Source organism: Hippoglossus stenolepis, chromosome 1 (assembly GCF_022539355.2).
Source record: "Hippoglossus stenolepis isolate QCI-W04-F060 chromosome 1, HSTE1.2, whole genome shotgun sequence".
NCBI lineage: Eukaryota > Metazoa > Chordata > Actinopteri > Pleuronectiformes > Pleuronectidae > Hippoglossus > Hippoglossus stenolepis.
In genome coordinates this window covers 13,151,141-13,175,892 of record NC_061483.1, presented here as the reverse complement: position 1 = coordinate 13,175,892, position 24,752 = coordinate 13,151,141, and the positions used below count along the sequence as shown (strand labels likewise).

The following is a 24,752-nucleotide window of genomic DNA, read 5'->3' as shown; positions in this document are numbered from 1 at the left end:
GTTAAATGCATCAATAGCAGAAGATAATTATATACAAATAAATTGGATATCTGGTGCTCAGTTGTTGTCAGAGTAGGAAAAATAGGAGTGACTGATGTATCCTGTAATGAAGGTCACCCCCAAATAGCCCCCCTGTTTTATTTAAATTCAAAATTGTTGATGCAATCATTTTTAAAGGCAGGAAGGAAAGTGTGTTTCTTTGTGGTGGTGAACTTTTTGCTTAAGCTTTCAGTATTGTTTTGACTGTTGAATGTTAATGGTTGTGATTATGACAGATTAATGTGTCTGTTCTCACTGATCTATGAAGAATGCAGACTTATAATTTCATTAAAATCACTTCTTGCCTTGGACACACTTCTGTTGCTCTTGAATAGGTGGACTCAGTCTCTTAAGCCATTTTCAGACATGAACTCTGGACATTTTCTGGAGTTTGAAGATTAAAGGATGCAGGAGGCAAGACATAAAGTAAAAATCTTGTTGTCTTTCCAAGTTGACATCGTCCTCTGCATCCCCTAGGTGTTGCAACTCTTTTTCATCCCGTGATATTTGAATGCTTTCTTTTTGTAATCTCAGTTTTGCATCAGTCCCGTTTTTAAGAAATGTCATCAACATGCCCACTCGCTTAAACATTTTCTTGCTATATTCACACATGGTCTCAATCTGACATTTTCCAGACATTTTACTAGGGGTCTGGCAGGAAAAGTTCTGGTAAATGTCCAGAGCAACTGACTCGGACATTTGCGTTCTCACATACAGACCCAACATGTACAGTGTTCAGTGCATGTCTGAAAGCAGCTTTAGCCTCTTTCTCTCTTTTCTGTATTGCTGTGTCAGTCAGCGAGTGCATAACGACCTCTTGGCAGGTTAACAGTCTTCATTATGTGTGCACTAAACACCGGGGACTACACAATGCGAAATACCCCACCTTTGTACCAAGCCAGATTGGATTATTCACATTAGACATCAAGTTATTTCGGCTGGACATTGCAACAAAATCCCTTTTTTTGGCCTGACACTGATGCAGGGTTTGTCCCTGACCTGTGGTACCTAGTAGCTAGTGCTGCAAACTTTCAGAAGGTTTGTTGTAAAAGTGTGCCCACAAAGAAAGCATAGTGGAAAACAGTTATCCATTGTCTGGCCATAGGAAGCAGATTGTTGTGCACTCATAGGTAATTGCCTCACAATGAAAATGGGCGTTTTGCCTGAAACATCTGTGCCAAGCAGAATGAGACAACTACAGTACGGTCTTGGGCATTTTATCATTCTGAAATGTTCTTTATATTCTTGGATCAGACCCTACACACACCTAAAAGCTACCTTCTTGGATTCTGGAAGCTTGAGTGCAGAATATCTCCCAAACTAGCTTACAAACACACAGCTTTAACATGGTCTTATAATGTAGAAATGGTTCAGTTAGCAAAGTTGGCGGCTAACAGACAGAGAGAGAACACTATTATTATCTTTTCATGTTTCTAGCAGTCCAACGTGCACTTTACTTTTACCTCTGGTTTGGTCTCCACCGACTCCCGAGAAAATATTTCTTTCACTTTCTTCACCCCGTTGTCTGGGCAGGTATTGGACAGCCAATCTAGCCAGATCTTTTTGGCTGATGCTAGAAACAGGGGTTAATGAGAGCTGTGAACTGTGCGGACTGAACTTTACACTACATATGCAGCAGCAGAGCCAAAATGACCCAGAAGAGTCTAAAAGGCTCTAATTATTTTGTGTTTTTATAAATACAGATACTTGAGAGTTTCTCCAGACTACCACACCATGTAAAAATAATATTCAGCTAGAACTTCCAGACAAAAATACTGGTTGTTGTAGTTGTGAAGACTGTTGAAAAGTACATGTCTGAGCTCCATATGATGCTGACCTTTAACTCTATGATACACACACCCTGATCAGAAGAGTAGAAAAGACAGCCTGCAGCAAGTCCTCTGTTGCTATGAGGTGCACAAACAAACTACCACTAAGGATTTTGGTTAAATTACTCTCATACTGTAAAGGCAATGAGTTATTTCAGTGTCTTCAAAAACAACTACACTGACAGATGCTGAGGCACTTCTTTAAAGTCGGTTCCATATTGATTATGACCCTAAACTCGACACGTGTACAAGTGCTTCTTGAGTATTTTGTTGTTTTTTTAATTGAGAAGCTGCGTATAGCCAGTAGTGGTCACTGGCTTGTAAATGATTTACTCAACACACAATTTCTGTTGTGGTCTCTTCTTCTCTCACTGTTCTTTGTGTCTGTCTCACTCGCTCTACTTCCCTGTGAACTCCTCCCCCCTTTGCTCGGCTCTGATGGATGGCGTTTGTGTTCACATGCTTGTTATTGGCCAGAGTTCCAGGGCTCAGGCGTTAGGTTGTGTTTATGAGAGGAGCCTGCACTGATTCCATGATAAAACCAGATGTTCCCTTAAAAGGCTTTGAGCCTCCCTCATCTAGCGCTCATGTCCATATCAGGTATAACCTTCCTGTTGTACTCAGGCCTCCCAGCCGCCAAACTATAGCATTGCTCTTGGGCTCCACAGTGGTCAAAAAAGGTTGTGTGCGAAGGACATACATCACGTTTGCACTTTGATAGAGGAAACTGGACTATTTTTTATTAGATTGTCAGAATCTCTGTCAAAATAGATTAATAAATGAATTGCAGTCATTAAATTGTTGACATCCTGAGCTTAAAAAGTTTTCAATAACATCAATATTTTCCTTAGACAAAATGTTTATTATATTTTAATAAGTTAAATTTTAATTTCTGCTTGATACTAAATGTAACTAGTTAGTCAATTATCACAATTTTCCCATAAGTGTTTTGAAATCAACATCAACAGTTTCATTTATAGACTTATAAACATGTCCAAAATTACCATATCAGTTTTTAAAGTACTAAAAAGGCATGCAGCTGAAGGTTTTCAAAGATTGGAACATAAAGTCACGACTAACCCGTACTAAGCTGTTCACATAACAAGTTGATCCATCTAGAATGTGCATTTGCATATGCAGTATTTGATTTAACAATTTATCAGGCTGCTCTATGACATCATATTGCATTGTTGTAAAAGTTGAGCCAGTTGGGATTGATTAGTGTCACAGAAATTAATCAGGAGGCTGCGATTTTTGGCATTTTGCAGTTCAATCAGGTTAATTTCTAGACAGTAAAATCCTCCAGTTCCCAGGCTGCCCAGTCACACTTTCAGCGGAAAATATTTGCACTGAGATCACCTTTGTCCTCTGAGTTTTTGATAACTTCACCCAGCTTGTTAGAAACCAAACATTGGGCTGATATAAGGAGAGGAAATACAGCTGTAAGAAAAGGAAAACAAAACAGAGGCCAGTCCATCAGAGGCAGATCTGAATACTTGTTGTACCTTTTTATAAATAGCTGCTTTAATTTTTCTGATGACACACAAAGGTCTCATCAGGCTCTGATTGTACATTCTGTGCGTCACAAGGTCAATAATCCTTTTAATAATTACTGACATTAACGCTGGGTAAACCACATGAACGTGTAGATCAGCAAATCAATGTCAGCATAAAGGACTTTGAGAAGTACTATTCAAACTATTTACACTTGGGCTCGCTGCCACTCTCCAAAGGTCATACATGCTGTTATACTTGCCTGGCTCCTGTGATAAGATAAATGGCCATCATTGTTTATTTTTTCCTAAATGGAAGTCCACAAAAGAATAAACTTCAAAACATATGCAGTAGGTACATTTATTGTAGGTAGAAAGTAAAAGAAAACTACTTACATTTCAATTTTGCATATGTAGTCACAATCATAGTGAACAGTCTTATCTTTGATATTTGTGTTATCTGTTAAATTTGGAATTGCTTAAAAAAACAGTAGACATTATTCTCCACTCCATCCAGGAGATCATGTCTACACTTCCTCCCATTATTTAGAAATGAAGCCAAAATATCTTGGATACAAACACTTACGTTTTGCGCATTTGTTGCCACAGTCTGCGCAGTAGAGATCAGGAATGGAGCTGCAGTAGCAAAGTCCCACCAGTACAAGCACTTGACCAATCTCGAGTCAGTCTCAGCTGTCAATCGTCACATTTTAACACATTTTTATAGCATCAAATAACCAACCTGGAGTTTGGATAAAATTAGCTAACATAAGCAAATGAACATACGTCCGTGTGGTAAGATCTACGTAAACTGACAGAGAACATATTTGTGAGAAAAATTTGTACTTTGACTATTTAGTTTGGCTCAAATCCATCCACTAACATGGAGGAGGTGGTGTCTATGACATATACTGCAGCCAGCCACCAGGTGGTGATTGAGACACTGGCTTCACTTTTGGGAAGATGTCATTACCCTCTTTTTAGTCTCTGACCCCAGCATGCTGCCTTGCTTTAAGTTCTTCACGGCTGATTTTTTTTTTGTGAAAATTTTGTGGCGGCTGACAAATAGAGAATATCAGACTATAAAATACCCTGAATGTGACGTGACTCCGATTCTCAAGACTGTTTCACGCTCCTCATTAGCCTGAGTGTCTTCCCGTCAAGCACACTAGCTTCTAAAAATACACATTCATTTTTTCCAGTGTGGCATTCTTTGGAGCCGTTTACAAACTGGAGCTTTGTTGAATGAAATGAACAAGTAATGTGCTCTGTGGTGGTGTTTGTGTAACTCCAGCCCATACGTTTGTGATAAGAAACTGAAAACTTATGAGGCACCCTGTTGTATCTCACAGACACAGCGTGGGGCATCTTTTTGCAACACATAGAAAACAACCACGGCTGCGAATTGTGTTTTATTGTTTAACAATTGTAATAGTAACTAGCGGTGGAATTGAACTGAATTTTTACACCACAGAATAATGAGACATGAGACTTTTAATCTAATTGGTACCTTCTTCATGCCCTGGATGGTTGACATTTTTAGCTCTTTTTCATTGGAGATGTTCCGATACCAAAATAAGAATCGAAAATGCCTCTGATACTAACTAAAATGCTAGGGGGCGAGCTGATACCACGTTTTAAAAAGTATATTAGTTTCACCCAGATAAAACTGCAATTACCTTCTCCCTGAAATCACTTCTTCATTCGCCACTCCAAAACAGCAGTTGCACTGTACTGCCACTGGCAAGCACTGTTTTCAGAGAGGTGAAGAAAAAGAGATTTCGGGGATGCTAGTTTAGCGTTAGCCAGAGCTAGCTAAAATGCCACGAATTTCGCAATATTTGAGGTTGGAAAGTTCCACAAAAGTGAGAAAAGTAGTCTTGTGTATTCCTAGATCTATTTATTAGTGGTCTTTTTCAGTTATGACTGTCAAACTAGAAATTCTATAATATTCATTCACTGTATGTATCTGTTTTTGCAAAGAGTTAAGCCTGAGCCAGGTCATACAACAATGATAGCAATCATCACTTCCATACAGGGTTAGTGGCATTTAGCTGTTAAATTATGTTATATAAGCTGGTATATTTTTAAATGTACTGGTATCGGATCGGTACTCTATATCAGCCAATAAGAAAAGTCCAGGTATCGGAATCAGTTTCAGGAAGGGAAAAACGGTATCGTAACTTCTCTACTGTTTTTTTTTTTTTTTATTGACTAGATTTGTGCCAAGTAGGACAAACACCACACGGATACTAAGAAACCAATCTTGTTATAGACGTACTTAAAAATACTCCAAAGGACATGAACAGATGCTGGCTTTTTGCAGGGCAGACGCTGAACAACACCAGTCCAGTGAAGTGGTAGATGAGTGTGAAAGAGAGGGATGACATTTTGCACGAGCTCCTTCCCCTCGTCAAAGAATTTTCCATGGTCCTGTCAGGTTGCCCCGACGATACTGGTGACAGCCTTATAGGCGGACCGGCCATCTGGAGTACCGTGAGTTTTCCAGTTTGGGCCCGTTGACCTGTGGGCTGGTGGCGAGCCAAGCAACTCAGAATGCAAAAAGATTTTGAACAAGTCTTTGGTCCTGTAGATTGTCTGTCCTGTTACACTGGTGGGACAATCTGTATCTCCTCCTTTTTTTTAACACGCAGCTGCTCAGTCAGTTCATGCTTTGATCATCTGCCGTACCAAGTCCAGAGAGTTCCAGATTGTGTTGTGCATTTATTTAGACTTTGTAAAGCAAATGGAAAAATATATCGAGACAGTGGTTGATTTCTTTTGACACACATCAAACAATGAATGCAATGAATGCTTGTTGTTTAGGTCGAGCCCCAGTCATGCTGCTGAATGTCACGTTAGAAGCTGCTGGTTGGATAACAAATAAACACTGGCCCATAACTCTCTGTCCATTCTGTGGTTTTGTGTCTTCTTATCTGTGCTTCCTGTTTTCATTTGCACTTGATACATTTTGCACATCATCTTTCTCAGAGCTTTCTTGTCACTTTTAACCAAGTAACTTCATTCTTGTTCTGGGGTTATTATACGTTCACTGCTGTAGTCTTTCTTTTTATTTGTAACCATTTTGCTTTTATCAGTATCTACATTATCCAACATTATCAGATTAATTTAGTTATGAAGACCACATACTGTGAGAGCAATATCCAAAACGGTCTTTATTTACCATCGTTAGTAAATAAAACTTTATAGTCAAATTGTTGAGGTATCACTTAATTGCAAACAGTAAGTTCCTAAGTGTGCAACTCTTGATGGAAGACATTTGTACAACTCTTGTAAAGATTTCTGTTTCATTCCACAAGGTTAAAACACTTCATCAAAGTTGTAGAATTTACTATTGATAATCAATCAAAATGCATTTTGTAGATGAAATTAAAATGTTGCATCTCAAGGATATATTTTGTCATACGAGTCAGGTTTTTGTACGAGTTTGATAGCAGGATACATCTTTTTTAGTGAGCCAGTCTGGGTCAAAAGTTCAGAGACAGTTTTTTTTAATCCCTGCTCCTTCCTTCAGCTGCCGGCCTACACTCAGCTCCACTGTCTGAGCTGTGCCACTGAGATACAGGCCCAGCCTTATCCCAGTACTTCAAGCTATGTCAGACCAACAGGACACACACACACTCTGCAGACCTCATCTGGTTAACTCTCTTTCCTGAACAGGGGTTTTAAAAGAATCAGGCCGGCCTGTTCTCTCTTTTCCTCTCTGTCCATATCATCTTTTTCCTCCCCTGTGCTCGCCTCGACAGCCAGAGCCAATCATTATCAGCGCGTGCATGTGCGGAGGGGCTGCTGACGCGGTGTGTGTCGCTGCACACTGACGTCAGCAGTGCCCTGCTCCTCTCCATACAAATGCACCGCCTGTCTGCCATTGATACCTTTTTTCTCTGCACCCCCCCACACACACTCTTATTAGCGTCTTTTTATCAGTTCCAGCACCTCTCGCACCCCAGTGTCAGAGCCGCGCTCATATGACATGCAGGTGTGACTAACCAGCAGTCTAATAGATCGCACAGGTTTATTGACTCCTGTGAGGAAATATTTACGACTTGTCTCTTGCTGAATAATTGTGTGTATGTGAAGAGTTATTCTGACGTGTTTCTTTCTTTTTTTGCCTGTACATTTAAGTGGGCCCACTCGTGTTTCACTGTTCTTGTTACCGCTTGTTTTGTCTGTCCTCGTTTGCTTTGTATCTCTTCTTACATGCAGGTGTGGACACATAAAGTGCAGTTATTTCCCCTATGAAATACCGGTACCATAAATTAATATAGATATATAAAATAAATATGTCTCTATATTCTCTATTATTATTATTATTATTATTATCTCTATATATCTTATTACCTCCACAAATTAGGTTACCTCTGCCTTTGCTTGTTTGTCGGTGAGCAGGATTACGAAAAAAATGACACAATTGATTTCCAAGGAAGAACTCATCAAACTTTGGTGCCGATCCAGATCAGGTGATGGATCCGGGAATTTTTCCTGATTTTCTTAACTCATGGATCTTGATGAAAAATCAATTATGTTTATAGGACTTACATTTATGAGCATGTGCAATTTAGTGCAGATCCAAATATAAATCTGGACACCACTGAGTGACATTCTAGTTACGACAATTTTTTCATTATTAGTAGAAATAGTTAAATGTGTTGCAGCAATGCATAATTTTTTATAAGTTGGTCTCATACTTAATTTAAAATCTCATTATGCAACTTCAACAAACAGAACTGGATGAAAAGTGGGAGAAATGGACGTCATTCAGAACCAGAAATAGCCACAAAGACTATGGAGAAGGATAACAGAATTAGTTGATGAAAAGAATGGATGGACTGAAGGAGGTGTACCACCCAAAACAGTTGTCTTGTTTGTTCTATATGAATGTATAAGTGTTGAAAACATAAATAAAAACTTAGGTTTAAAAGAATTATAATAATCTTACTCTGCACAGTGAAGAGAAACTGTAGCTATCTGATATACGTGAGTTGAGTCGCAGTATACAAACAGAATGCACAAAATCAACGTCAACCTCAATCTACTTAACAAAAAAGCATATTGTCAACAACCTAAATGTCGTGGAGGAGAGAAACAATACAATGTGTTTTGTGACGTGCTTGTGTGTCTGTGTGTATCCATGCGTGAACAGGTGTCTGGGAGTCAGCTGCTGAGTTGTGTGTCTCTGTCTGTGTCCGCCCTCATGTCATGTTTTCATAACACCACTAAAGAAAATATCTCTCCTTTTCATTGAAAGATTTTAATCTCTTCACGTGCAGAAGGCCCTCACTGTAAATAAGTTGTTGCTTGGCACATGCTTTAATGGGGACGGTGGTGGTGGTGGTGTCGCCCCTTCATCCAGCTTTTCCTGTTTCCGAGCAGAGTGCCACTGAGAGAGGCGCCAGGGTTTTTGTGCATTGTGCGCAGATAATTAGAGGTAAAGAGGAGCACGCACTGTAAGGGTTAGGTGCTGACAGCATGTACACATACTAGGCTATATATCGTGTGACACGCTGCAGACATTTGAGTGTGTCACTGGGCGTGTGCTGCGTATGTGATCACGAGCGTCAGTAGAAAATGGAACTGCCAACATAACACGATCCTTTGGTTGAGTTAAATGAAGGACGAGTGCACATTGTGTCGAGACGTGTCTCCGTTTCTTTTATCTCCGTCTGTCCTTTACTCTCCATCCCTTCCTTCACACTGTCTTCTCTGTTTCAGCCCCTCGTGTGTGTCTCCGTAAATAAGCAGAAGGCCAACAACTCTGTCCTCCAGCCGTCTCCCGCCATCCTGTTGCCATGGTGTATGGAGCATTGTTTGCTGGCCTCTATGTCAGGTTGCCATGGCAGGGCCTATTTGCCATATTAAATGTTTGGCAGCATTGTACAGATGCTGATGACAAACACCCAACATCCCACTTTGATCAATGAAACGGTTACTGATTAGAGGAGATGGGAGGGAGCCGCTGATCTATTTAGCAACCACAGTTATAGATTTCATGAACTGTATGTTGCACATGCTCACATACAAAACACAAATGTGTAAAATCAGAAGAGCATGGTATAAAAAACAGATAGAAGTTAAATGTGGGCCATTGTTTCTGTTATTAGACACATTTTCACTTATCATATTTGTTGTGATAGATTATTCCTGTCGGTATGATCTCTGGCTGAGATTTAAAAATAAAAGCATATATGAGGATGGTGTGTGTTTACAGGTTAGGTTGGGGTGGTTAGAGTTAGTGGAGCTCCTTCTCACATAAGGCTTCTGAGTCTGTCCCCCTTGTGGCAAGGGGTGAGACTGCATGGTGGCCTTGATTTGTTTACATGAGAAACTGCTTTATCTCCTCCCATTATATTATAATATGTATATTATATTACTATTATACCTAATCACATTACAATAGCAGGTGTTGTGTCAGAAGTTATAGATTTCAGTGCTTTCTGCCAAGTGTGCATGGCAAGTTTTTTTTTTAATGCAGGCAGCTATTTAAAAAAATCTGAAAGTGCAAAGTATAATTAGATCATATTACAAATAAGATAATTGTTTTCTTGACTAGTTTCTCGGAGGATCTGATTGTATTTTTATAGTGAACCCACACCAGGTTATTTCAGGTCCAGCCTGCACCAGCTTTGACTGCACACTGCTGTAATGTGTGAGAGCTGTTTGGTTACCAACAGATAGCATGAAAATGCTGCCAATTGACGTAGCTGCAGCCTGATAAGATCTCATTGCTCCATTGTAGACGCACTGTGGTGGTTTTAGTGGTTTGCTTTTCTTCTGCTGCCGCTCTCAGTGCGGTGTGCTGTTGCTAAAGTGACGTGCATTAGCATACCTGTAGTAGGAGAGTGCATCATGTGGCGCAGGAAATCCTTAATGTAAACTGTTACTACACTGTGTGTTTAGATAACAGGCAGAATAGAACAGCAGAAGCTCTGTCGCTCTCCTGCTGACCCGCCAGCGCCCTCACTGAAAGAAAATCCTAATATGCTCTAAGTGCAGCGCAGGTCAAAGCCTGTGCTCTTTCTATATTAATACATTTCATACTCTCTGTTATGTAGCAGGACTTATTCAGTGACGATGATTTTACTGACTGTTTCTGTGTCTCTCTTGTGTTTTTCAGATGATCCTATGGGACTGGGATCTGAAACACTGGTACAAGCCACAGTATCAGGTCAGTATTTCAGCTCCATGTTGTGACAGTACATATGTCTGGTTCATTCGGTTAGCATACAGCTAATAAAGAACTTTTCAGACAGAACGGTCTCTGTGGTCCACGAGTAGCAGCTGTCCATAAGTCATCTTTAGGACATTCAGTCCTCTCCCTGATATTTGACTTGTGGTTAGGCAAAATACACATTGTGTAAAATCTGGCATACAATGACCTTGGCATTGTTGTCATGCCACACTTTTATCTTACTCTGACATTATTTTGCTTGTTTGAAGTATTTGCGTAATCTATCAAAGAATTTAACTCATACAGACTGAAAGTCAGTATTTGTTCTTGTTAGACAGGACAGAGCCAGTCAGAATATTTTCCCTTAGAGAAAGAATTTCACCTATTTTGAAGCAAACTGTTCCTACAGTTTATGGGATATCATTTTTATATTAGCATAGCACTACACCTCTCTAGATTAAGTGTATTTTCCTCCCAATATACAGTAGTCATGTTAGATGAATAGAGGCGACAACAGGAGAGGAATGAGGTGAGAGAAGAAGTTAGAAGGAGTAACTAGCAGAGTCAGTCGTGGGAAATTAGGATCCCTAAAAAAAAGGAAAATGGAGCAGAGTAAAGTTGAGAGAAAGGTGGGAGGTCATCAAAAGCACCATGGACCTGATGTCATCGCTCCTACCACAACACCACTATGTCAAACACAGTACACTCCAGCAGGAGGCCAGTAGACTACACTGTCTCAAGCCATTAGCCAAAAGCCAATTTGGCCATTAGCCATTAGTTTTCTTCACATTGGAAGAAAACTGAGGGCAAAACTTTCCCACAAAGACACTCGTACTGCTTTCAGACAGGCATTGAACTCCAGACATTTTCCAGAAATTATCCTGAGAGGCTGTATGTGAGCACACAACTGTCCGAGTCAGTTGCTCCGGTGATTCTCCAGAACTTTTCTTGCCAGCCCCTAGTAAAATGTCCGGAAAAAGTCCCAGAGTGAGCCCATGTGAGAATACAGCAGAGAATTAGTAACTTTGTAAATATGTGCTGCACTGAAGTGCCTTTGCTTCCCTCTTCCCCTAACCTGTGTGCTGTACGTGTGCATGCGACAGGGTGCGGTGAGTGGCAACGGCGTGGATCTCTCAGTCATCAACGAGGCTCGGAACTTGGTGTCGGACCTGCTGATGGACTCATCTCTGTCGCCCCACACCATCTCAGCTCTGCGCAGCATCTCCAGCCTCATGGGGACGTTCTCAGGCTCGTGCCGTCCCAGGGTTAACCCCTTCACCCCCTTCCCAGGTTTCTACCCCTGCGACGAGGTGGAGGATGCTGTAGAGAGGCCGGACAGGAAAACCATTAAGGTGAGCAAGCATTACAACTGCACCAGCATGAATACATAAACTGATGAGTAAGGAACTCTGGTGTTTTTACTTAGGATGGTTGTGAGGTAGATAACAGAACTACGTCATTTTTAGGGGCCGGAATCAAGAACCAGATCCAAACTTTTCAAAACCATCTGAGTTTATCACTTCCTTTTATCGATGCCGGCATGTTGTTCTGACAGTTGTACATTCCAAAACAATGACGGTGCACGATGTGCGTCTACGCTGCTGGCAAGAAGGAGTCCTGGCAGAGAGGAAGTAACAGACCAAAGCGTGGCTTCATTTAGCTGAGAAAAAAATAAAAACAAGAGTGGTGGATTATAATCTCTATAAAATTGCTCTGGAAGAACAACAATGGAAACACCATCAATTTGCTAAAACAATGTTCTTCTCAACATGGGCATAAATTCCAGGAATGCCATGTGTTTTACGCACGAGTGCCACTGCTTCACAACCAAGAAGCACGTCCATCACCAAGGGTAAATGTCCTTTGTTATAATAACATTAGCAGGTTTGAGTTTCAGGTTGAGTTCGCAAAATCCAAATAAACTACTTCACCGAATCATTATTCTTTTACCGAGATGAAATACATTGCAAGGTTAAGGAAAGATGTGAAGGAGAAGCTGTAAGGAGTTAGTAAAGGAGAACCACGGCGCAGTGAAAATCAAACTCCACTTTTTTAAACCAACTTTATTTTTAACAGAAGTTACGCACAAAATGGTGAAAATATGATGTGTTGCTTTAAATGTTGCTGCCACAAAGAATTGTGGGGCCTTTCTTTCATAAAGTACGGTCCGATGTTTCCTATGATAAAGGAGATAAGTTAGGAAGCACTGAAAATCCTTTCCTTATCATTTAGAGAATACAAACAGCTCTTATTATGGCGGCCAGTGAAATACTTCCGGGTCATTTCACTCAGTTAGGAAGGTTCCTAATTAAATTGGACTATTCGAACGCACCCTCAGATTCTTTCTATGACTAAGAAAACCTGAATTTAAATGTAGGCCTACCTTTTTCCACCCACACAGAAAATTGATCAGTCATTGTTAATCAACACAAACCAGACCTAGATGAATGGTCAACTATGGCATTGGTGTAAATAAGATCTTATCAATTCCCATCCCAAGCTTGTCACATAGTGATTGGCCATATATTGTGTTGTGTAGCCAGATGACCCTGCCTGGCATTGTGGTAAATGTTGAGCCAGGTTAAGCACTTTGACCCCAGGACTCTTCTACGGGCCTCACTGAAATGACTTAATGTTTATATTGTTTTTAAAAAATTTAAATTATGAATCTGAACGTGGCTTTTAACAAATGCTCACAGCCACATAAGCAGCATCTTCAATTTGCGTATAAAGACATGTTCTTTCCTGATCAGGGTTTGAGCAGCAGAAACAGCCTCCCCACCCCTCAGCCCCGGCGGAGTTCCACCTCCTCCTCCTCCGTGCTCTCTCCTCTGGAATCCACCTCCTTACGCTGGGAGCGCAACAATGGCAAGAGATCTCACCCCGACCTCAACCTGACCAGGTACTGACACAGAAACACATACAGTTTTCAAAATGGCTCACATACATTATATGCTTAAAATTGTATATACTACCCTGAATTGGCCCAATTTTGGATCCAACATGTCATGTTGTCGTCTCTTCTCTGATTGAAAATGTAGAAACAGATCTAAAAATGTTACCAATCAAGGACCGAGTTAAACTGAATTATGATAATGATACTGTTTGCATGTACTGACATAATATCTGATTTCTTTAGTGACTGTAAACAACTCTTATACACAGTTTTAATTTATTTGGACAACATACTTGTGTTGCCGACACGGAGGTGCAGTGTATATGCTTCTCCACAGGATGGCAGCACAGGACTGGTAATGTTGTCTGAAGAGCTCCTTTGGACTTTAACATCGTCATACACTTTTTGTTTACGAGGTGTTGTAGGACTGATATATCCAACAATAGTACAGCTGTGGACTGAAGTGTTTAATGCACCAAATTATGCAAAACATCTAATTGCAAGACAGCTTTTAAAGAATAGAAACTGTGTAAAGTTAAGTTATTTGAATATGTGTGTTTTGTGCTCCAGCTCAGGTCTGTCCAATGGGCCCAGTGCAAACCTGCTTACCATTCCCAAGCAGAGGTCTTCCTCTGTTACCCTCACATACCACGCAGGGTCGAGGAGAGCCGGTGAGACATGACTGTAAAGTTTCCCACAGATGCTACATGTTGGTTAATTGTTCATATTTTGACTGAAAATGTTCCTCTCTCTTTTCCTGAACTCCCTCCATCCTCTCCAGGCGCATCTCCAAGCCTGAGCCCAGTCACCTCACCAAGCCACAGTCCCCCTGCAGTAGGTACGGGCTCTTCATTGTCCCTCGTCACACGGTCGCCCGTGGAGTTCCCCGACACTGCCGACTTCCTGACAAAGCCGAGCGTCAGTCTGAACCTGCACAAACCCCTGAGCTACACCCTCAGCTCACCTGATTTCCAGCAGGCTTTCCGTGGCGCCACCTTCCCCCTCTGCACCAGGCAAGAACTGCTGATTTGAAGTGTCATTTGACTGATTCATATTTTTTCCACTCCTTTAGTTACCGGTTGTTATACATGGATAGATGCAGCAGCTGATCTTGTCTGAGTTTGTCGTGTCTGTCCGTTTCAGCTGCGGGCGTCAGATGCTCAAAGGAGTTTCCAGCAGTGATGCAGGGGAATCTCATCAATCATTCAGCAGTGAGGCTCAGCGCAGGCGCTCAGGTACATTTCATGCACATTATACAGTGGAGAAGAGTGGTGGCTTTGGTATTCTATAAGCAGTTCAGGGGGTTAATGCTGCTCTGGGCTGGATCCAACTATAAAGAAAGTTGAAACACACAAACATTCAGAGGCAAAGGCTAAAATTCTGAAATGATATGGGTGCAGTCATGTTAGTTGGCATTACTACTTGATTTTTTTACTCTGCATGTGCCTGTAATCAGGAAAACCATGGATCTTGGGTTGGAATAGATAGACTTGCACATCTTTACTATATACAAGTAATTCCACTACCAAAAGCTCATTTAAAAAGTAAATGAACGGAACATGATGTGCATGTATCCATATACTCTCCCCTTCACTGTGCAGGATGTGATCTGGACTTTGGCGGTGAGCCCCTGATCAGGGAGGAGAGCCTGGAGGTGGACACGTCTGGAGACGGGAGGCCAGATGTTGCAGGGAACCAGGGGCAGACAGACCAGAAGGAGAAGAGCTCAAGCACAGACCAGCAGACTCAGGAATCAGAGGTGTGCTTTATCAGACAGCTTCTGCTCACGCAATGATCTTCTGTTGCAGCACAACACGTGGGGCAGTTATTCTATATGCATGTTATTTGTTCTTTGCCTCCACATAAATGACCAAATCAGACCCACCTGCCATTGTGGCATTTCCGCCATTTTAGCTCATACTTTTATCATGACTTGGAATACAGGGGTTCAGTATTGTATTCATGGACAATATGACTTGTGGTCACTTTGAGAGTTGAACCCACAATCATTTAAATTAATTGATCAATGCGTCATGTTTAGCTTTCTATAGTCATCTGATAATAATCTGCACAATCCCACTTTATTCAACAGACCAACTTTCAAGCTGTGCCACATGCTTAGCATGTACTATATTTTCCAGATATGCTTCAGGCAGTGCAGTCTCTGCTAGACTGTTTCAATATTCGGCATAATATGTGTTCTCTCATGTTCAAATCATTCTGCGTCAGTGGAAGTTATATTTATATTAATCTCCACAATTCGTGCATGTTCTGATCGTCTTCAGGGTGAGCGGGAGTTCAGGTTGGATCCTATGCTGGAGGACCACGAGGCTCTCATGGAGAGGATGAACACTTGGAACTTCCAGATCTTTGACCTGGTGGACAGAACGGGAGGGAAGAATGGAAGCATACTTAGCTATGTTAGTATGAAACCATCATCTCCTGTAGCTGTAGTATTAAATCTCTATAAAAAGCAAATAGTTCTGTCCAGTGAGATATACTGAACCTGAACGATTTTAATGACTATCTGTCAGGATTTGTGTGACCTACCAACTTTTGTAATTTTAGTAACTACAAGTGTCACAAGTGCAGTGCTGATAAAGGGTTAGAACAAGAAGAATGCACTGGATTGTAACAGTATGCAGGTAGAGGTGGTGTGGACTCAATAATGAGCTCATCAGCAGGAGTACAGTTTCCTAAAGGCTCCCAACAGACACTTTGTTTAAATAAGAGTCGAGCCACAGATAAACAGCATTGAAAATATAAATATACAATTAAAGCCCTCAAAAAGCCAATTCATTTGTCTGAAAAAAAAAAATAATAATAATAATAATCCTTACAATTTCAATAGTAATCCCACTGTCTCCTACTGTTCGGTGCTCGGGCCCTAATAATTCAGTTATAATTTTTTTTACAAAGTCCAGTAAGTGATATTATATTTATTAATATATTAACGATATATATTTAATAGTTATTTTAATGTTCCACTGAATATCAGTGATGGAGCTGTTCTCTATTCTGACTGGTGTAACAGTAAAGCTCTCTTGTGTTTCCTCAGGTGACGTACACTCTTTTCCAGGATACATGTCTGTTTGAAATTTTCAAGATCCCGGTGAGGGAGTTCATGTCGTACTTCTTTGCTCTGGAGAATGGCTACAGGGACATTCCCTGTGAGTGTTCATGTGTATTTTTGAAGGAATTAAGTCTTTTTTTTTATGACCAATAATTTAAAATTTAAAATCATTGCTGTTATGCATGGTACAATAAACTAATTCAAACTTATTGTGGTTAAAAACACACAGATCACAACCGCGTTCATGCTACTGATGTGCTACATGCTGTCTGGTACCTGACCACTCGACCAATCCCTGGGTTCCAGCAGATCCACAGTGAGCATGTGACAGGAAGCGACACAGGTAAACAACAGTGATATCAAATTGTTGTTTCAGTTTGTAGAGTTGTTCCCTGTGATTTCCTCAGAGTGTAAAAAGTTAATAAATATGTCAGGCTTGGAAAATAGTGTCCCAAATTAGTCGAAGGACATTTTGTTTTACCTAATGAAAAACCTGTGGAAGCAGTCAGTGTATGAGGTGGGTGAATGTGCATTGATTAGTAATTATCAATTAGCAATATTATCTATCTCTGGTTGCTACCTCTTCCGTGTTGTTGCCCCATGTTGGGCAATATTCACAAAATAATCCTACAAAGAAATTTCTGATTAGGTGAATTTTTTTAATATATTTTGCTCCTAAAAATAAAACAATATCACTTCCTATCATTATCATTAAAAAAGAGAAAAAGTAGATAGAACTTGCATTAAAGTGTGCACTCATTATCCTTTCCGGCTAATTGCTCTTGTTTGAAAGTGCATAGACTACGACTCCATTATTCGCCCACTTCCTGATGTCAGAAATCTCTTAATTCTAACTGATTGTGTTTGTGACTTATACTATTATTCTCTTTTTTACGGGATGAGGCCTTTTTTCGACAGAACACAGATGGCTGGGTTTAAAAAGCAGAGATTCTCGTGCTTGTCTCTGCTGATATTTTATCTCTATTAGAAATGATCTGAGGCTTATCCACTGATGTCTCCCACTGAGGCTGCCACAGCAGCTGTCATTTGATAAGGGACCATAGAGAGAAGGAGATGAGAACATGGCAGTGATATATGAGAGAGAGAGAGAGAGAGAGAGAGAGAGAGAGAGAGAGAGAGAGAGAGAGAGAGAGAGAGAGAGAGAGAGAGAGAGAGAGAGAGAGAGAGAGAGAGAGAGAGAGAGAGAGAGAGAGAGAGAGAGAGAGAGAGAGAGAGAGAGACGAAATTCAACATTGGATTTTTCTGCTTAATTATGGAAAGAACTGCTCTTCTAACCTGCTTCTACAAAGACACCATAGATCTACACTTAATTTTCAGTCAGTGAGACATTCAGTGACGTCCATCTTGTTTGCTGTCATGTTCCAGATTCAGATAGTGGGATCTCTCCTGGCAGGATATCCTATGCCTCCTCCAAGAGCTCCTCCATTTCAGACGACAGCTATGGCTGCCTGGCCTGGAACATACCTGCCCTGGAGCTCATGGCCCTTTATGTAGCAGCTGCAATGCACGACTATGACCACCCTGGTCGCACAAATGCCTTTCTAGTAGCCACTAATGCACCTCAGGTAACCCACAGTATTTATTAGTATTTGAAAATCCTGTTAGATTGATTCAACAAACTTATTTGAGCTCACAGTGACCCATGGGCCCTGTTTAGAACTGGAATTAACATCCACAAGTGGACAGCTGTTGTCAGGTCACACCTGACATTAGAATGTGTCTCCTCATGAGCTGTAATCGGATCTCTCTTCTACTCTACAGGCAAATTAGTGTGTTGTTACCCACGTGGACACAAAATATTGAAATGATATTGGGGTTAGGTTGGGTCCAGTCACTTTGGCTGGCCTATCTACTAGATCTTTTAACACCAAACGTGCCTGTAATGTTCGAACACAAAAAACAGAATACCTCTCAGGTCCGGGTGGAGCTCGTTTGTTTTCTCTGGGGCTTCGACAGGTTCAGACGGTCCAGAGCCGCTCACTAATGCAAACATACAGACATAAGTCATTTATGTAGGAGACCATGTGATGTTGGCTTGTTTTGCTTGTTTCTTCTAACTTTGACATACTGGTCCGCTGTGTTTACTCATTTGATATAGTCAGTGTTGATATTGTGCCAGTGGCCACAAATACAAGTTATATTATCTTTTCCTAATAAAACTGTAGCAGTTCAGAGGACGTCGGGTAAATAGACCATCGGTCATTGTGGCCCAGGACACGAGCGTTCACACAGCTAAACAAATGTGGCGTTTCAGGCCACACTACCATTGAGGTCGGAGACCCCATTGAAATATACATCAATATAAAAGCACAGTGAGGAGGTATAACTCACTATTGATCTACCTCGGTTGTGCAAAATGTTTAGCTGTTTATCAATCTCTGCTCATTTAGAAGAGTTTAAAACCAAAACCTTCACTCAGGATCAAAAATCAGTCTTGAAACTTAAAATCAATAATAATCTGACTTTTATCTTGATTTTTATTGATATCAACTGGTATGAAAATATTTATATTGATATATCATTTTTTGCCCTAATCCGATCTCCAATGTGTCCTCAAAGAACCTTCACATCTGTACTTGGAGCTGTCTACTGGTGATGCCAGGACAGATGTTAATGCCACTATCATTCATGTTTTCAGAAACACAGGATCACGTTCTAAATGAAGGTTTACATGCTTTATAATGATAAGCCAGGCCATAATAAAATAATATTAATATAAACTAGTGGCCTTTTCAGCACGCAGTGTCTCTCCTGCAGAGCACCATAGTCTGTAATCCCCTCCCTTCCCTCTCTCCCGCTCATTGTGGTGGGCCATGTTAATGGGGGTGAAAAGGTTAACTGGGTGCCTCTGTTTAAATATTGTATTTTCACAACATGCCCAGTGATAACGCTCACACTGTCTGGGTTTTGTAAGTCCCAGGAAAGTGGGTTAAAAGAAAGGATAGGGAACCCTGAACCTATTGATTGTTAATGATGTTGACAACCACCATGTGTCTGCTGAAAGGATCGTTGGTGTCTCTGTAACCAGCACTAGAGCCTGTTGCATTTCTACTTTCATAACCAATACCCTCATGCCCCCTTTTATCTCATTTGCTTAGTGCTTGCTATTTTTGAAACCATCTCAAATTGTGTAACGCGTATGCAGTCCCATTATGTAAGCAAATCCATTACTGACATTTTAGAGGAGGTTGAAGGAATCTTCTTAGTGTGTCATCTTTCCCTCTGTCACCACTCTGCTCTTTTCCCTCTCGTGCGCTGCAGGCAGTGCTGTACAACGACCGCTCAGTGCTGGAGAACCACCACGCTGCTTCTGCCTGGAGCCTCTACCTCTCCCAGCCCGAGTTCAACTTCTTGGTCAACCTGGATCACGTGGAGTTCAAGCGTTTCCGCTTCCTTGTCATCGAGGCCATACTGGCCACAGACCTCAAGAAGCACTTTGACTTCCTGGCTGAGTTCAATGCCAAGGTCTGAGATGAAGAAATCTTTACTGTTTGCAGAGTTTTATGATCAGAATAGATAATTATCTATTTATTGATCCTCTAATTTCTGGCAAAGTTTTTTTGATTGAAATATTAGCAGGATGGTACGTTGAAATTTAGTTGGACACGCAGCATTCTGAATGCAGATAGAAAAAACGATAACATTTGACCTGTTGCAATAAAACGTCATCTTTGTTTGTTCACAGGTGAACGATGTGAACAGTCCAGGAATCGACTGGACCAATGAGAATGACCGACTGCTGGTGTGCCAAGTGTGTATTAAGCTGGCAGACATCAATGGACCCGCCAAAGTCCGTGACCTGCATCTCAAGTGGACAGAGGGAATTGTCAATGAGTTTTATGAGCAGGTACAGACTGCATGCTAACACTGCTGAGTGGATTACATTAACAAAGATCGTTTCTTTATATCCTTATATTGTATTTTCTTGAGACCTGAGTAAAAAGCAAAACCTTAAACAAGGGTATCATCATTTATACCCTAAAATAATCCAGTCCAACCACAAACACCTTCAGACAGAACACATTTACAGAATATATATAATCAAGGTCACAAATACAATAAACAAGGTCATAGATTAATAATATTGGTGACGTTTGCTAATCCCTTTGTAGTATATCCCTATAAAGTCACATATTTAAAATGCATAACAATAATAAGATGACTAGTGGGAAAAATCTGTCTAAAATTTTGGATTTTTCAGCTCAGTTCATTTCACCGGTCTTTGTTTCTTATTGGAAAATAGTTTTTCCTCAAAACAGAAGCGGAAAATAAAACAAAACAAAAATCAGGTCAATGAGGAGAAACTTCACTTGAAAATTAAATGCAATGTGTGCACGGTGAGAAGTGATGTGATATAAATGAGTCTATTTGGCGCTTAGACCCGTCGTGATGGGTGATGCTGTGTGTAGCTGAGGAAAGCCCCCGTGTCTAGACACTAGTCGTGGTTGGAGGGGGGGCAGAGAGTGTTAAGAATCTGAACGAGATGAGATGACGTGACCAGGACACTGAGGGGAAGATCGCAGCGAATCACTGCAATGACTGACAGAGAGAACACATTTGAAGTTTTGGCATGAATGGGTTATTGAGGTCATGGCCATATCTGATTGGATTACCGACAGTCAGCTGATTAGAAGAAGTAGAGCGAGTGAGAGAGAATTGAGAATGTGATTCACACAACTGATGTCATTCTGAATCACTGAAGATTTCTGTCTCTGTGGAAAAAGTTCTCATCCGTAATCCTCGTTTGTGATCCGTAGGGCGACGACGAGGCTCAGCTGGGATTACCCATCAGCCCCTTCATGGATCGCTCCTCCCCGCAGCTGGCCAAGCTGCAGGAGTCCTTCATCACCCATATTGTTGGACCACTTTGTAACTCCTACGATGCTGCTGGCCTTCTCCCCGGCCACTGGATCAATGAGGCGGGATCAGATGAAGACGACGATGAGGGGCAGGTGGACACAGACACGGATGAAGACGAGGAAGATGAGCTAGAAGATGAGCTCGCACCAAGTAAGATTTAAACCCTTGTTTTGAAAACAGTGTTTACAATCTAGAGTTTGCTTAATAATTTCTTTTCTGCCATGTGCTCATTGTAGAAAGGAAGAAGAGCCACCGCAGGTTGTTCTGCAGCATCATGCAGCACTTGACGGAGAACCACAAGGTGTGGAAGAAGATCATCGACGAGGAGGAGAAGAGCAAAGAGCTCGGCAAACAGCAGCCGCCGGACAGCCTGCCCGCCAGCCTGCCTGTCTCCCCGTCAGACGACATCCAGGTCATCCAGGAGGAGGAGGAGGGAGACGAGCGTCAGTAGCAGGAGGAAGAAGTAAAGAACAGAGACGCGTGAAAAAAGAAGATGACGAGAGGCACGAGTCCCTCGACCACCTGCCTTTCACCGACATGAACACAGACATGAGGAACACACACAGACATTTGACAAATGCACATAAAACACACTTTTCTCTCTCTCTCTCTCTCTCTCTCTCTCTCTCCCTCACACACACACATTTAAAGATTCACTGTGCAGACTTAAGCAGTCACATTGATCTTGGAGAAACAAAAAGGCCTTACTACTGTGAGCGGATCCTTGCTGCAACGGTGGGAGCCAAACTCCTATGCACTTTCACCCCCATGGAGAGTCGAGTGCACCCAGAAAGAAAGAGAGGGGGGAAAAAAGCACCAGAACTGAGGAGGACGGTGCGGAGGAAGAGAGCGGACGGGGTCCAGCGTCGACCCCATGGTCACCTGGCTGTGATGCTGCCTTGAATGCAAAGCGCTTACACCTCCCTTAGGTACAAAACAATTCCCGTCTATTTAAGAAACGAAAGGTAGAGGAAAAATAATGAAGCGAGCGACATCATCGAGTGATGGATACCCTTTACCAAAGTGAACAGTCCAAACACGGAGAAAGACGAGAGACTGAGACTGTTTCAGCCTCAGTGTCAGGTTTATTTTTGAATTATATATATATATACATACATGAATATATATATATATATATATTAATATATATATATATATATATATATATATATCAAATGTGCCTGTCTGAACCTTTACTGAGTCCATTTTGGCCCAGAGCCTAGGCTTGTGTAGTTCTCTCTTCTTGCTGGCGACACGAAACACTGTATAAGACTCAGTCACAGAGACATTATTGAAATGTTGACTGATTATTAGCATTATATCTGCATCATTTTTGATGCTTTTACTCATGTGTACCACCTGTCTTTTATTTTTTTGTCCCTTTTTTGACCCTTTAACTCCCCTCGCTTCATTTTGTCTGTGTGTGTGCGTGAATATGTTTTCGGTGGGAATGTGATGGAGCGAATGAGTTGGGAGAAAGAGAGCACATTTTTAATTATTTTAGTATGTAATTTGTGTGTGTGTCTTTGTGTCCTTTCAATAATGGTTGGTTTCTAACCAGTGAGATGTCCTCTGGTGTTTTAACATGTTGCATTCAGACCAGGAGTGCTGTCTCAATGAATGGATTCTTCACTTTCCTCTTTTTGATTCTAAGTATTTTTTTAAAGGTTACTCAGGATTCATGCAAAGTTGAATAATTATTTTGCAAGAATTTGTGTCATTAATATGAAAAATTCACAAAGAGAATTAAAAACATCTGGGTGACTAAAGTAGTTTGTAATATCTCGATGAGCAACTTGATTACGAACCAATCCAAGCAATTCAAATCCTCTGTGACAGAGGAGCATACAGTATGTGCTGTCTCCTGGCCATTCGTACACTGTCTGCGTAAACTTTTTACCACCTCACTGGAGAAAAAAAAAAAAGAAGCTTATCTCGATCGTTGGCAGACTGCAAATGTCTCTCTCCTGCAGCAACACAACACATCTGCACAACGTTGCTCTATCACAGTACGGGGCAAGTAAGGTTTTCTTAGTTCAACGCTCCCTGCGTTGTTTTTAAACAAACACAACGTTTGGGTGTCTGTGTTTCGCTGAGCCAGCAGACGCTGACATTCAGACAAACTGAGAGCTCACCCATCTCCCATCTCCTCATTTCCTTTATATTTTGAGTTTTGTTACCGAACCCATAACTCGGCCAGTGTGTAAAGAAGGGATCCAGGGTTTCATTTCACTTTGGTTTTGTTCATACATATCTATATTTTATGACAAAGGTTTAAAAAACTACTAGTTCTCTATTTTATTCTCTCAGAACTCTTGGCATTCCACTAGAAAAAGACGTTTTTATGAAAGGGAAGGTGGAATTGTTGCCTTTTTCCCCCCCACCTTATTAAATCATAATCTCTGGAGAGAACGTTAAGTATAGCAGTGTAAATCAAGATAGTGATATTTAAAGACGAAAAAGTAGATAACGGTGTGCACATTTTAATACCAAACAAGTGTTTAGCCGCTGTACAAAAGAGTATGTGCATATAAATTATATATATTTTTTAAAATAATCAAATGAATGCATCTGTTTTCTACATGCAGCTGACATATTGTACATGGAGATCCTGTAATTGCCGTTGTGTTTCCAGAGTTTTGAACCTGCGTCTCTTCACAGGTGTGGAACTGTCGGGTTTTTGAGTTCTGATTCGTCACTCACTCTCAGCCTCTCCCTGTTCTGTATCATAACCACTCTTGTATTCTCCATCATCTCCCTCCCTCTATCGCTGTCGACCCAACTAGTGCCAAACTTTACCTACATGCAGTAGTTTCCTGGGCTGTGATTCGCTGATTCGGCAAAAGTTTCTCTCCGGGCTCCGGTGCCGTTCACACAAGAGAAGCACATTGAGTCAAATGGTCCACTGGGTTTAAAGGGACAGTGGCAGGAGTCGGAGTTGAACTCAGGTCAGAGCCGTACACATTCTGTTTGTTCACACGGACCCACGCTGGATCATAAAGCCTGGGTAGCCCCCGACCCGACATGTTTCAGGCTCATTAAGTTGTAGAATTCTGTTGGCTTCTCACTGTGCAGTCTGTCAAACCACGGTGTCCTCTAATGATTGTGTCATAAATACATCTATGAATGGTTGTTTCCCTTATGTAGCATCGATATATGTACGTTTGTCCAATGTAACCATTCACCCTTTATCTACATTGTGGGGGCAACTGATTTTTGTTGTTATTTATAGCTGTCATAAAACACCATCCCTAAAGCAGCTCTCATTGGGTTTTTTTATTGGTCTTTGTGTGTTTGTTTTATTTAACACCGCTTTGTGTTTTTCCTCCATACCACTCGAAGTAAACCGGAG

General features: G+C 41.1%; 1 protein-coding gene across 2 annotated transcripts in view; it reads left to right on the top strand.

Moving 5' to 3' along the window:
* The window catches only part of pde3b (phosphodiesterase 3B), a 39,038-nt gene extending 14,382 nt beyond the window's left edge, over positions 1–24,656 (top strand). The window contains exons 2-16 of one of the 2 annotated variants that reach the window (XM_035153323.2): positions 10,497–10,547; positions 11,654–11,902; positions 13,304–13,452; positions 14,017–14,117; positions 14,228–14,459; positions 14,590–14,681; positions 15,048–15,205; positions 15,732–15,866; positions 16,505–16,616; positions 16,749–16,862; positions 17,906–18,105; positions 19,802–20,005; positions 20,226–20,387; positions 21,298–21,550; positions 21,637–24,656. In XM_035153323.2, the coding sequence (XP_035009214.1) occupies positions 10,497–10,547; positions 11,654–11,902; positions 13,304–13,452; positions 14,017–14,117; positions 14,228–14,459; positions 14,590–14,681; positions 15,048–15,205; positions 15,732–15,866; positions 16,505–16,616; positions 16,749–16,862; positions 17,906–18,105; positions 19,802–20,005; positions 20,226–20,387; positions 21,298–21,550; positions 21,637–21,851 (2,427 nt within the window). In that variant the 3' untranslated portion in view covers positions 21,852–24,656. Of the gene's footprint in view, positions 1–10,496; positions 10,548–11,653; positions 11,903–13,303; positions 13,453–14,016; positions 14,118–14,227; positions 14,460–14,589; positions 14,682–15,047; positions 15,206–15,731; positions 15,867–16,504; positions 16,617–16,748; positions 16,863–17,905; positions 18,106–19,801; positions 20,124–20,225; positions 20,388–21,297; positions 21,551–21,636 lie in introns of those variants that run through there. The other variant, XR_004695125.1, reaches the window with a different exon arrangement.
* Positions 24,657–24,752: the final 96 nt, after the last annotated feature.